The sequence below is a fragment of the Hesperophylax consimilis genome, chromosome 1 (genome assembly GCF_061612785.1).
Source record: "Hesperophylax consimilis isolate HC1 chromosome 1, BYU_Hcon_1.0, whole genome shotgun sequence".
Classification (NCBI taxonomy): Eukaryota; Metazoa; Arthropoda; class Insecta; order Trichoptera; family Limnephilidae; genus Hesperophylax; species Hesperophylax consimilis.
In genome coordinates this window covers 27599986-27615250 of record NC_142836.1, presented here as the reverse complement: position 1 = coordinate 27615250, position 15265 = coordinate 27599986, and the positions used below count along the sequence as shown (strand labels likewise).

The window sequence follows — 15265 nt, the reverse complement described above, 5'->3', positions numbered from 1 at the left end:
AACGGTCTTGTATTCTTATATCACATAGTTTTCCTAGCTACTACCTGGCAATGCAGATTATTCCAGGATTAAAAATGGGATAATATTATTATTGGAGATAAATAAAATAATGGTGGTTTATGATTATTTTCAAAAGTGTTTAAACCACTGATGTCATCAGACTGTGATTCAAACAAATAAAACCAAAATGAGAGTAATCTTCCAATTCGTTTTATATTTCATAAGTAAATAGTACAGAACAGTAAAAATTCAATAATTTAAATTTAAGCAACTTTTACACATACATAATAATGTCCGTATCGGTACTATTTACAATAATTATTTATAATTAAATATAGGCACTTTTACTTCGACCGACATTTTGTTAAAAATGATGAACATATTCTTATAATAATAAATTAGCACCGAAAACAAACAGAATCTTTTTTGTACAGTTAATCTAAGGGGGTTTTAATTCGTAGGGGCACATATATATATATATTTTTTTAAGAAAGACGAATATTCCCGGGTTACGAATAACCTGACAATATTAGAGGACTTAGCCAGCCGAGGAATTGAATACACTACGCCTGGGTGGGACCCAAACGCGATGTCAACTCGGCCACCGACCGGTCATATATGCATAATAGGCAGAGACAGGTCCCTGTGATCCTAACCCACAGAATTATAACCGCCCAAACTTTATAATAACAATCTTGTTCATTACTCGTTGGAAAAAAAAGCATAGAATAATAAGAGAATGCCTACGAAGCTAATCAATATACATCAACATACATAAATATTTAGATTACATTCCGGCTTTTAATCAGAAGGATTTCGTTAAATTAGCAAAGATAAATAACAGCGCAACCCACACACTTGGATACATCATACTCTTTGAATAAACATAGGCATAATTTCTGGAATCAATACTTTAAGGTTATTCACTAAATTGAAATATTTTAAGAAGACAGACAACAAAAATCAGCTACCATTATGTAATACCATGCCAAGGGAAACGAAAGACAGCCTATAATAAAAAAGCTACATTTAATACATACATAAATTAGAAAAATAAACACTTTGCCAAAAATAATTATTTAACAACAACAAAAAATATATACATAGTATCAAAAATATAGTATAATTCTTTTCTTCCTCTTCTTATTATAACCACTATTATCCTTGAATCTGTCAAGAAAATAATTATTAACATTAGAAGTCCAGCTGGGCGTAAAAGCAATAAGCTAACCAAGTATGTGAATCAATTCTCAGATATTTCCTACTAAAGTAATTTTATAAAAAGTATTTCCTATGAAGTTTTTAAGCAAGAAATTTAGTTTTTTCAGTACCTGTAAAATGGTAATAAAAAAGAGTTAGTTTTAGAATCAACACAATTTTTTCCCTTCTCTTGAAAAACCTCATGATAAAGTTTCACTGCATCGATGGTGTATCAACATTTCAATAACACTGTCAGCCTTCAATTCAAATATGTCAAATCACAATGCACATAAATGAAAAGGAAACTAGAAAACTTACACATTTTGCAAAATAATTTTATTTCTCATTACCATAACATTACGGAGTTTAATGTTCTGGCAAAGGGTGAATTATTGTCTATTACAAAATAATTCTCGTATTCAGCTTTCTCGTAAAGAATTCATTTACTAAGTTTATTATTAGCCAGCGAAAGAAAGCAACAGAATAGACATCCTCGAAATAAGGTGCAGGAGAAAACTGTTTAGGATTCCATGGACCGCCAGACGCACTAACATATCCACTCAGGAAGAGCTAGGCATCCACAATAGACTATCAACTGTCTGCCTACAGTATATTTTAAAAATCTTTGGACACGCTGCTCGCCAAACTGAGAACTCCGACCTAGAATAACTCATCGTCACTGGCAAAGTGGAAGGCTGGAGAAGCAGAGGAAGATCATCAAAGCACTGGAGTGACCAAGTATCACAGGTGTCTGTTATGCCGGTGTCCGCAATCTTCCACGCAGCGCAGGACTGCGTATAGCCTTTTCCACCATGGAAATTGGATTGAGGGTCACGCTCCTCAGCGATGAGGAATCGACTCTAAAGAGAGATTGATCTAAAAGCATCTTTGAATTTATTTTAGTGGCAAAGGGTTAATGGCCTATTTCGAAACTATTTAATTAATTGATGTTCCCTATGAACACTGTTTAGACATCTATGTAAGGTTCAACAAAGTTAATAATCAATTCCAGCACTCTCAACTGAAAGCCAAATGCATAGAACAGAACACTACAGAAGCCTAATTTAATATTTTTCTGATTTCAATATTATGTTTTGGAATAAATTAAATTCGAAAATGTCTGAAGAGGTACTTATAAAACATGCCATTTGATACATGATAAGAGATAAGAAATATATAGTTAATATAAAATACAAAATAAATAAGTACATTTTTTTATTATCCTTTACACTAAAGCATAGGTTCCCAACTAAGGAGTCGCAGAAAGTTTTCTGCAGGGTCGCCTGATATAGTAAATATAAAAGATTTCATACTACCATTCGCTTGTATACCTTTGTGAGATTGGATATTCAACGCTTATTAATTTGAAAGTCAAAACAAGAAGCAAATTGATTGCCGAATGAAGACATTAGCGACAACTCAACTACGAATTTCGAAGCTTGTAAAAATGTAAAGCATCACATTAAATATGTCTAAATGTACATTAATAAGTTAAATAAAAAATATGTAAACGGTTTATTATATTTATGTTTTTTTTTTAAATCTACAAATATCCTTAAGCAGGTAAACAAATTTGGGCAGGTTATTAATTTCAGAATCCTTAGCACCAGAAAAATTTACCAGAACGGTGATCGGATATGTCATCAAAATGACAATTCAACACACCTCCAAAAAGTGATGAAACAAAAACTAGGTTAAATAGGTTACATAGGTAACTATTAAACCCAGTTTTTGTTTCATCACTTTTAATGACTCTATATCAATTTTTGAGGTGTGTTGAATTTTCATTTTGATGAAATATCATGGAACCTACCAGAACCACCCCCCATTCCGTCGGGGTCATGGTCCCTTGGCTTTTATAAAATGGGGTTGCGAACCGAAAGAAGTTGGGAACCCCTGCTCTAGGGTATCAAACAGATGTACAAAGATATTTGTGCAGTCGGTGGAAAGTATTTACTCTTGTTGAAAGTTTAAAAATTAAAGTAAAATCAAATTTGTATGTTTTTATCAAATGAAGAAATCAACCAGCGCAGCTAGACTGTGCTAATAGTCTCACAGTACCATTCTGTCAGAATAGCTAGACTGTGCTAATAGTCTCCTAGCACAGTTCTGTCAGAACAGCTAGATTGTGCTAATAGTCTCCTAGCACAGTTCTGTCAGCACAGCTAGACTGTGCTAATAGTCTCCTAGCACAGTTCTGTCAGCACAGCTAGACTGTGCTAAAACATCACTACACCAATCTGTCAGCGCAAGTTTAGATGACATTTATGACAAAAAGGCAATGATGAAAAAAAAATAGTACTAGATAATAATCTTTTCTGTCTAAATAAATTCATTTGGAAAACAATATTTTGTTACAACATTATAAATAATTTAGATAAACCTTAAAAACAAAAAAAATAATTTCATTCAAATTCAATAATTCCAATTGCTTGAGGTTTGTAGAATGGCTTAACGGGGACCCCATCAATGAGAAATTTAACGTATGTGAAAATATAAAGACAATTTCCCGTGGGGAAATAATTTTACGAAGATGGTTTCGTAGGATATTATTACATAGATAATACACCAAAATTGTTTTTGTCAGGTATTTGTATCCAAAACATGGACGAATTCAATAAGCTACCTATCTTAATTAATTAACCTATGCACTTCACGCATAAACCAAATACTGCATGTAAAGAGGTATGTAAAGATATGTAACTCTTCTTTTGCATTTGTTTATTACCTCTTCTCCTCATTTTGGCCGCTTGAAATAATTTAAAAAAAAGTTATAAATCAAAGTCACACCAATTTTTTTAGCTTTTAATTAAGTAGGTGTTAGAATAAAATATTAAAAAGTGCATTTAGCAACGTTTGATATTTTCCAATTTACAATCACCAACTACCAAATTATAGCACACTAAATATTAATCATGATTTTTTGTACTTTTGTTAAAACATAATTATATCAAGAGACTGTTGATTTTTTCATCTAACACTTATGGCTTAATTGACTTGAAACTCCATCTACTGGGGCATAATTTTAACAATATCATTGGTATTCTAACTACGATAATCTTCAAAAGAAATGTATTTCCAGGGATGAGAGAAAATAACTTTAAAAAAATCTATTGGCCCTGCAGCCATAGAATAAAGAATAACACTAGAGAGCTTTCAATACAAATTTGAATGAAAAAAAATGTTCCATGTGGCCCAGCTCTTCGTCTCACTTACACTCGACTGACATTGTAAATCTCCATCCCATTTAAATTTTGTAAACACAGTTTTGTATTGGAAATTTAAGCCTTGATTAGGCAAATATTTAGATCACGAAACATGCCCACAACGCACTTCACGTGTTATTCGTTATTCTATGCCTACAGCTAACAGCATATTATTTTAATTGATGTAATCAATGTGGTCAGCTTCGAGGGCATATACAATGTCTTTGTTTAAAAAGAATATGAATAGCACTGGGAAGCGAGGACTGCCGCATGTGCATCCTATCACATTCCGTGTACTGAGTACAGTAAAAATTATCTTCATACATAACTTTTTTAACAAAGGACTGGCAAGAAAGTTAACTACCTCTGGCTTTTAAAATATCAAAAACATTTTGTCGATACTTTAGTGCCTGATATTGATAGCATGGAAGTTTTGTAATTTCAATTACAGAGTTGAACAATCGTTGATTGCAACGTAAAGACACACATTAGATACATATGTGATACTATTTTCATCTTGAATTATGACATTTGCAAATTACCAACAGCTAGATATCATAATTAGTCATTACAATACATATGTAATACTGTTCTCATATTGAATTATGACATTTGTAAATTACCAAGAGCTAGATATCGTTATTAGTCATTACAATACATATGTAATACTGTTCTCATCTTGAATTATGACATTTTTAAATTACCAACAGCTAGATATCGTCATTAGTCATTACAATACATATGTAATACTGTTCTCATGTTCTCATATTGAATTATGACATTTGTAAATTACCAACAGCTAGATATCGTCATTAGTCATTACAATACATATGTAATACTGTTCTCATCTTGAATTATGACATTTGTAATTTACCAACAGCTAGATATCGGCATTAGTCATTACAATGAAGAGGCGGATGGTAATGTGTTTGTCTGGTTTACATGCTCACCAGATCAATAAGCAAAGGATTATATAGTTGTCACTGATCCTGTCACAATTAAATCATAAATAGATTGTCTGTGATACGTGAAGACGCGTAATTTAAGAAAGATTTGTATTATTGAATGATTTAAAACAACAGATCATCAAGTCCCTTACTCAGTAATAAGTCAGTTAAATTTGTCTATTTTAACATATAAGTCAATAATATACACTTCAACACAAATTTAAATCTTTATGTCAATGCAAATTGCAACAAAAGATTAGTACAGGCAAGTCATTTTAAAGAGCGCACATTTGAATGTATTTGTGCACATCAAAAGTGGTTCAATACGGTTTGAAATAGTTTGAAACACCAACCCGCAGTCCCCTCTTACCCTGAAATAGTCATACAGTACACCACACACAACTAAGAATCTCTTTAAAGTGATTCTACTGTACATAAGTACATATTAAAATAAAGTTTCAAATTTTTATATATATACAAAAAAATACATTACTTATTCAATAATTATATGTAATTGAATTACATATTAAGCAATTCCATGTAGAATATTTACAACAATTTAATCAAATTATGGTAGGTATTCTAAATCTAGTTTCTATAGATCGTATTAAATCTAGAGGAACCATTATTTCCACAAAAAATCATAAAAATTTAAATTCACCAGCATGGATTTGGATTACATATACAAAAATAATTAAAAATAATATGTATATACGTATTATCAAAAAATAAATAAGAGATAGAAAGCAAGGAAACCTTTCAGATATTATTATTTACTCTTTACTCAGTGAAGGTCAGCAAATCAAAATAAACAGACTGTATCTTCCCCGTGAGTAGTAAAATTAAATAATACATAATTATATTACGCTGAATTAATCTATTAACTACTAAACAAATAATAATTTACTATGACTCTTGGATATATGCGGCGATGTGTCAGAAGGCGCAGGGATAAGGTGGTAGCCATTCCGGAGGGATCCATTGGTATATTCTGATTTTTCTATATTAAAACTCCTAACTAATGGATGTTCAGTGGATTTTTGACTAAGCGGTAATACCGGCGTTCTCTTCTTGTCATTTCGCTGATCATATTTTGCCTGTAACAGAAAATACATTTATTTATTATTTTATGATTTCGGAGATTTTTCAGTGATCCCGTACACAGACAGTCACATACCGATGTTTCCTGGCTTAAAAAGTAGCCCCCAAGGCACCTGAGCTAATTCTTTTCTATTATTGTACATCTTCATCCTCTTTACATTTTCAAAAATTATCAGTGCTTTTTGATCAATTTTAAATACAGTACTTACAATATTAAAAAATCGAATTGATCTTACATGTATCGGACATAATATGTATATTACAGTCTCAAAGTGAGAGATTCTAGAATAGGTAGGTGACATTAAAATTGGGGTCTTGACACATTGGAGACATTTAAAGGTCTTATCATACATCAGGGCTTCCCTAACTGTGAGTCGCGACGCCCCGGGGCGCCGCGGGATCATCCCAGGGGGGTCGTGAGGCAATCTTTATAGCGTCTTCCAGACGCACACTTCGGAGCAGCTGAGTCTCGCACCACTTCAGGCCGCCGCACAGAAAAGTCTCACAGTGAACTGCGCTATGGCGATTTTGAAACTTCAACCTCGTTTTGAGAAACTATGCTCAGAAAAACAAGCGCATCCTTCTTATTAATACCAAAGAAAAAAATTGCTTTTTTATCTTTTTTGTTTGCTTCCATTTTTGTTTTTATGTTGTGTTCTTTATTTTCTAGTAAAAAATTTAGATACTATTTGGAGTTTTTCTGACAAATTGTTATTAGGTAACGTACCCATACTACGTGATCCGTTCAGGGGGGGCTTAGATTTTTAGTCACTAGGGGGGGGGGGGGGAAGTTTAGGAAGCCCTGTCATACATAATACATAGCAATAATTGCTGGTTTCAGTTATGTATAAACTATATATTTTACTCTTAAACATATTTAAAAAATATAAAAGTAAAATGGGTTTTCATTAAAGTTTATGATTCTGATAAATTAGAAACAGAGAATTTCAAAAAAATCTATATTGGTATTACTAAGCCTCTCAGTGCATACAAGTATGTACATATAATGGATTTGTAAAGGTTATATTGGTTTTGATTTGCGTAGGCATATTGCTCTCAGAGCGTATTTGATTTGACCATAGGAAGAATTATTTTCTTGTATTGGTGATATTAATAACTTATTTTATGTCAAAACTGCACAGAGTGGATTTTAGTGGTCACACACATTATTTGTTTTATAAAATTTGAGGAAAATACCGTAGAAGTAAAAATAAACATTAAAAAAGAGAACCATACCTTATTATATCCCAGGACACCGAGTATAGCCAGCAGCATCCCTACAATGTTCATGGAAGTAACAGGATTTCCTAGAATGCACAGCGACACTGCGATCACAAATATTCTCTTGGAAGCATTGGCCACTGCGTAAGTCAGCGGGGCCACAAGAGATATGACGCTGAAGGCAACTATATTCTGTATCCAACATAAAAATCCATCGGCAAACAAAAGGCCAATTACTTTGGGGGATCCAGAAATCTGAAAAAAAAAAAAAAAAATTTCATTATTAGAGTACACGGAAAAGCTGAACACAATAAAATTATCACTATTTAATGGGTTAAATTCTTTGTAATCACAGACCTGCAGCAAATTCTCAATACATTATTTTTTAGCTAAATTAGTTTTCATTGGGGAGAATAAGCAAACCAACTTTTTTTTTGCATTTAAATATCGGTTTTTCTGTCTAAAGGTTGTGGGATATCAATAATATTTTTTTATAAAATATAATATCATGAATCAAAGAATTGTTCAAAATTAATTAAAAAAATTATTTAACAAAGATGTAGCAATATTTTCTGTGGTAGTATTATAATGGGCAGATGGTCACCTAGTAATACAACTGTGACATGAAAGATTAGTTTTAATGAAAAGGCTAAAATCATTCTTACTAAAATAATCTCATTTCGTATTCTCCTCTTTTCCCTTTTGCACTATAAATACTTCACTCGAGCTGCAGCTGGGTTGTTATTTTAACAGTCGGGGGAAAAACGACGGCTTTCCCGTTAAGTTTGACCGACGTCAAGGATCATTATCGGTTCACGGCGTGCGGTCTGATCTTTTCAGACCGGGCCAGATATTCCAAAGTCAACCGCTCGCCCCTGTATTTTTGACAAACCCAAGGTTCACTTTGGCTTGAAAAATCCCACAGTAAATTTTGTTTTTTTTAACATACACATCAGTAATTTATTTTTGTTTTCGCCATCGCCTCATGGAATACGATAGTGCTGACTCTGCCAGTAAAACACAGGAGGATCGAGAAGGTTAATAATAGGTTGCAATTATTACTTCCATTAAAACTGTCCCGTTATATGGTATTAAAGTTTGACATTTTGCGAAAAACCCGATGAAAATGCGTTTTTGGAAGCTACTGAAAAATACACTTGAATTCATTATCTATATATGTAAATAAAAATGTAAATGTTCAAAATCTTTTAGTAGTAATGTAGTTGTAGGCGCAGTACAATGTACCAGGAGCACAGAACTTTGGGATGATAAAATTTTATTAAAAATACATAAATAAAATGTTGGTTGATACAATTATTATAATATATATATTTTTGAATTATTAAATTTATAAAGCACCATTTTTTACATTTTGCATGTTCACCATAATTATTTAATTTGATAATTTGACAAATGTTTCTCAGTGACGATTCGCTTCATTCGATATAGGCATCAATACACATAAAATCAAGAGCGTGTGTTGTGAATGTACTGTAGATAGGTAGATAATGGTGATTTTTCAAAATGGCGAGTGGTTCTAGAATCGATAAACTTGCTCGAAAAACGCATGGTGGGCGCTTTGAGGACTATCGTACCTAATTAAATATTTCGTTATAAGTATACATATGAAAAAATTAAAAAATACCAATAAGATTGGCCAATGTTCAACCTTTTGTATGCAGGTAAATATAAAAAAAAGTTATTTATACAACAACTTTTACTCATATTATTATATTTTTATTAAAGTCAAAATATAGTTTATACATAACAAGACCCAATAGACAAGTGAATTTAGAAAAATTATTACATTTAATCATTTAGTCACTGCAGATTAAAAATTTTTGGTTCAAAATGAATTCTGAGCTGAGGGAAAATTTTTTAGATTAATAATTCGGAGGTCAATGGATTGATCGAATATATGAAAAAAATATATTTATATGTATATTAATATTTTGTGTTCTTACCAGGTGTGGGTCATTGATAACATGTGAAAAGTCAAATATCAGCCAAATGGGAAGGAACAGGAACAAAGCCAACCTTCCGAGAATGTGCAATAACCTTAAGTGATGTATTCCTGTTTCCTGGAGAACCTGCATAAGAGAAAATAATTCATAAACCGTTCAGGCTAATTTTTTTTATTTATTTAACTCCACACAGGAGGCCCTGAGTAAAATAGTTTCCCTCAGGGCCTATGTAATCTCTGGGGATGCTATGTGGAGGGTCCTTTTGAGGTGAGGAAGGAGTGAACATGGGTCTTGAAGAGACCCGTGTTGTAGGAGGGAGGAAACACTTAGGCTGGTAAATTGTTCCCCAGCCGAGATGATGAACTACCATGTACATATGTTGGGCGCGCGTTTGGCGGGTTTCCCGACTATGCGTCAAGGGTTTTTTCAGGTATTTTGGGCCTCCAGACCAGAGGTGGCTGCCAAATTCAACGGTGGGGTGCGATTTGTACAGGGTCAGTAGTTGTGTACTATTAAAGTATCTACGGGCCCAGTACAGTACACCCATCATCTGTGAGGATAACTTGACTCTAGCTGATGGAGATGGAGCCTCCGTGCCTGTACCAATGGAAGGCATGTTGGGAAGATTGCTTCTGTTGAAGGAGAATATATTGTCATTTTGATCCCTTTTAGATGTCACCAGACACAGGGTCTTCGAAACATTAAATTCGATTAGGTTATTCTTACCCCAAGAGAAAACCCTCTCGAGGAAACCGTCAATTCTCTGCTTCAAAGCCCTCCGAGCTATTGGATTTTGTGTATCCTTTGGAGGCTTGTTAACAAAAAGCTATCATAGACTGTACTACACGTAATAATGAATTGGTGCACAAGACAAAAGGTCATTGATGTGCAACAAAAATAAAGTCGAAGAGAGGACCAATCCTTGTAGGACGCCAGCATTTATTGAGCGTGAGGAGGAAGAGGTGAAACCATCCATAACAATCAGGTCAGAATCGACCTTTCCCTCAAAAAGTCAGCAAAGTAGTCAAAGGTGCGGGAAGTACGTAAGAAGGCAGTTTGTTTGGGTCTCACCATAAAATTCTACGCACTGACCCCAAAAATGCGTTACATACGCGAGAAAATTGCCGCACGAGCGGTTCCGCAGGAATCCGTATTGACGATTGTTAATAATTTTGTTCTTCTCGAGGTATGTGAGGAGTTTGTCGTTGATCACACATTCCATCACCTTAGATAGAATGAGTGTGATCGCTATGAACATCGAGCCCCCATAAGACCTGGAGTACATCACGATTCCGGACCTCAGCTTTTTCATACAGAAAATTTGGATGCAAAGAGAAAATACCACGCTTTATATTCACATCTAGAAGTTATTTTTTAATAAATGAGTTAAATCTAGAAGTTATTGTTTTATAAATATGCACATTTATAAAACCCCCAATATGAAAAAAAATTACGAGATTTCATGAAATTTTTATTAATTATTTTTATATGAAAAGACCAAAAAGTGAGGTGTCATTAATGTTTATAATACATCTGTCAAAAGAAGCGTGTTTTTTTAATATATTTTTTGGTTATCAGTAATGTTAGTTACAAAAAACGTTAAGTGATTTTTACACTGCATTCAAAATTTTAATATTTGACACATGTATCCGACCTTCTCACAGAATATGGCTGAGGTCTTAGGAGTTATCACATATTTTTAACAGATATCAATCTGACCATTGCGGTTTAGTTATAAAAAAGCTATCTTTTGTATTCAATGCCAGAGAAAGTGAGAGAATAATATTGTTAATGCAGAATTGGTTAAACGTAAAATATAACATGGAAACTTCAGTTGTTTTTTAAATGCACAAGACATCAATAAAGTATTGGAATTTAATAAAATGCAGGAAAGATGATAAGGAAAACTGAAATTTCCTTGGACCGAATGCTGGTGGCGTCATCTGGTTCAAGCTTTGCAAAGTAAGGCAACACCGTTGAAGATAACATATGTCATAAACTAAATTCATACAGTTATCTGTACTGAAAATAAATTAGATTACTATTGAGTAATAAAAAAATCGGCAATGGATAAATACACAAAGAGAGTTGGAGTTGACAAGTTAAAACATTTCTGCTGGGTATTTTTTGTGCTGGCACTACGTTGTCTCCGGGCGAAAATAAAGGTCCCGTGCGAATTTCTTTAATTAAATGGTTATACCTTCGAAAATAATTAAATAATTTTAAATAAAAATTTCTACATAGTAACTCAGAAGATCGAATATTATTTGAAATGCAACTCAATCAACATTGTAATATGTTTATTACGGTCCATCAATCGGTATTTGCCCATACCTGCTTTCTTTAAATTCGCCCGACATCTTTCGCTTGCTTGCACAAAGGAGTTGAGTGGGTGCGGAACAGAGATAGAGATTCGAATCAGGTTTCACGATCATAAAAACCCTCATTCCAGGAATTAAATTATTACAATAACAAATAATATACTATCCTTTTGTTGAAAAGGATAAATATAAAAAGAAGACTTGCATTACGATTCCATAATTATGTACATATAGTTGGGACGTTTACAAAGAGATTGGTATATAATATTCATATAAAAACATTGAATAATTCTGTCTTTTTTAGCATTGAAATTAGGCCGGTGCAAAAGGTAGAACTACCCTTCCCGGCGTTAAGCATCAATCGACCGAACGGGTAGAACTACCTTTCCCGACCGAAGTGTGTTAATTTTTAAAAAAAATATTGATATTTGTCCAATAATAAAAAGCTGATGCCATCTAATTTAAAAGTTTCTTAAATAGAAAATAAATAAATAGGAATGGATTGTATCATAACAAGTACCTAATCAAATATAACAAAATAATGAAATTCACTTAGGAATTAGTTAATTTTCAAGTTCTGTTATTATTTCAGTTCTGTGAAGCAACTGACCCATAATGATATAAAAACAGAACTTGAGTAGAACTTTCTCAGAACTTGAAAATTAACATTGAAATTGGAAGAATTATTCAAATTCTTGGAAACAACCCGTCATAAAATATTATTCAGAAGAATTACTTACTTTTTTAGAGTAAATATGCTGGAGTGAGAATCCAGCAGTTGAGATTAGGGCGCAGATTAATCCAATTCCATCGTAAGATAGCTCGGTCATAGTTGCTATGGTAACTCCGAAGATAATGGGAACCAGGCTTAGGTACACCTTGGATGTCTGCTTCTCTCCTGTTATGATTCTAGCCAATATGACGGTAAAAAGAGGCATGGTAGCTTTTACTGAAATAAATAACAAAAACTTATTTGGAGATTACTCTTTCAGGAAGAAGGCTATGTTTTTAGGTTTTAGCATTTATGAATTTTTAAATAAAAAAAAATTTGGTTATAAAAATATCAACGAAGGTTTGCAAGAGAAAATTTTAAAAAATATATATCACTCCGCACCCATTGAAAAAAACAACGCCAAGTAAAGAAAGGTAAGTAAAAACACAGTGTCTTGATTGAGACTCTCAAGGAAGACTGTGTGTTTTTACTTACCACAGCAGCATAGGTATTGAAGATAAAGGTGAGATTTGTTCAAATTATTTGCCAAATAATGAGATATGTTAAGATTTCTAATGCTTCTAAATTATATGGAGGAAAATGTTTTTCATTTTAACAGAGTCTTGCCCTTGTAGTTTTATCAAAGGTATGGTCAGTTTATGTTAAATGATTTGGGAATTTTGAAAAGCCATTAGATACGAATTAAACCTTCTGAAAGATTTTTGACTTAGATTTTAGTTATTAAATGTGTTAAAAGCTATAAAATAATTTATTGAGTTAATATCCTAAACTAGAATACCAGAATTTTTCTGGGTGGTACTAAAATTATCTAAAATACAAAATTACAGTTTTTCACATAATAATTAAAAATCATAATGGGAAAGAATTATTTTTCTTCCAAAGTCACAAAAACCAAATACTCTATAAAAGTCCTAACGAATAAAATGTTCTCGATTACGTAAAACGTGGATTAAACCATGAAAATATAATTATAAAAAATGTCAAGGTTAATTCAGCAAAGCTGTGTTAGTTCCTTGTAGTATTCTGTGTTCAAGTTGATGTTATGAATCATTAATAATAATAATATTTGGCTAATTTATATAGCGCCGTTTTTGTGAAAAATCACCTCAGGGGCGCTGTACAAATATATTTCTTAAATATTAAATAATAGATCTAATGACTTAAAACTAGTGACTTACATCTAAGACATACCTAGTGGCTTATGACTAAGGATTATAACTACCGTCTTACAACTCAGGCCTATAACTACATATTTACATATGTAAAAACTTACAACTAACATTGACATTAACCATCTAATTTTACTAGCGCCAGAAGAAGAAGGAAGTTCTATAATATTAGGATGTTTTTATAATTAATTTTAGAACACGGGTTCAAAATGCACCCAATGGGTTAGCTGGATATAATCTTAAATGAATTAATGAAATTAATCGTCGATCTTTAACGGAAATTAAAGAATATAATTTTAATATAAAATCCAATGTATGAGAGAAAACCAAGGCGCATAACTCATGCTGCTAGGAGGCGCTAGTGTAGCAGGTTGCCATTAGAATGTATGGGAAAAGTCAGAAGTTGGAGGTATTATTAATATTATAGGGTATTTTCAAAAACCTACAAATATAAATAAAAATGACAGATGACATGAAATTTTTTTTTCCGTGGATATTTATTCTAATTAATATTATTATAGAAAAAAAAAACAAACAGGAAATGGGAAGCACAATCAAATGAATCATGTTAGAAATAAAATACCCAAAACTGACTTTTCACCTTGAAAAACGAGACATTGAAATAAATAAAACATCGGAGACTCGAACTGTCAACAAAATTGACAGTTATCTAGTCAATGAAAACCATTGAGAATAAGGTAAGGCTAGGATATGAAATTGGTGTATTTTTAGGAATATACACATCATTTAATCGAATGCACGACGCAGTGAAAGGTATTTTGATATCTGTCACTTTTGACACATATGCTGTCAAATTAAAATAAAACGTTATGTGAAATATGCTTACCGGTGTGTGCGTATGAGACGGGTACTTTCCATATTGATACGTGGGAAAACACTGATGTTATGAATTTTCCAAAAGCTAGAGGCACAATTAATTTCATATAGTATTTCCACGGAATATCAACATATTTACGAACGCCCCATAGGTTGAAAAATGGGCCACTATAAACTGTTATAGAAACTAATTGCACCATTGTAACCGTCATCGGATAGGGGAAAACATTAAGTACCATCTTCCCGATGACATTGTTACTAGAACTGACAACATACCAAATGATACAAAGAAATAACACCGTAAGAACCTCCCGAGCCTGCTTTTTGTCCGCCATGCTGGCCACAGAATAAACAGAGTTTCTGAGAAAGAGATGAGCAACTATTAGATGAAGAATGTATTATTTCATAAAAGAATATTCATCATCTGAGCAAGTGCATAAAAATAAATAATGCTCTTAGGCTGAGCACGATAAAAATAACCTGTTCCCAAACATTTATATCCAGTCTTCTACACGACGCGGAACTCAAAAGCCAAATGTAATTACTTATTTGTTAATAAAATAAAG

At 32.7% G+C, this 15265-nt stretch overlaps 1 protein-coding gene across 1 annotated transcript; it reads right to left on the bottom strand.

The window, feature by feature from the left end:
- Window positions 1–194: 194 nt before the first annotated feature.
- LOC149426557 (solute carrier family 35 member E1 homolog) lies at window positions 195–15046 on the bottom strand. Its single transcript, XM_089631681.1, has 5 exons — window positions 14710–15046; window positions 12701–12909; window positions 9640–9765; window positions 7691–7930; window positions 195–6450 (listed from the first exon to the last, which is right to left on the bottom strand). The coding sequence occupies exons 1-5, from the start codon at window positions 15032–15034 to the stop codon at window positions 6241–6243; spliced, it is 1110 nt and encodes a 369-aa protein (XP_089487807.1). The 5' UTR covers window positions 15035–15046; the 3' UTR covers window positions 195–6240.
- Window positions 15047–15265: the final 219 nt, after the last annotated feature.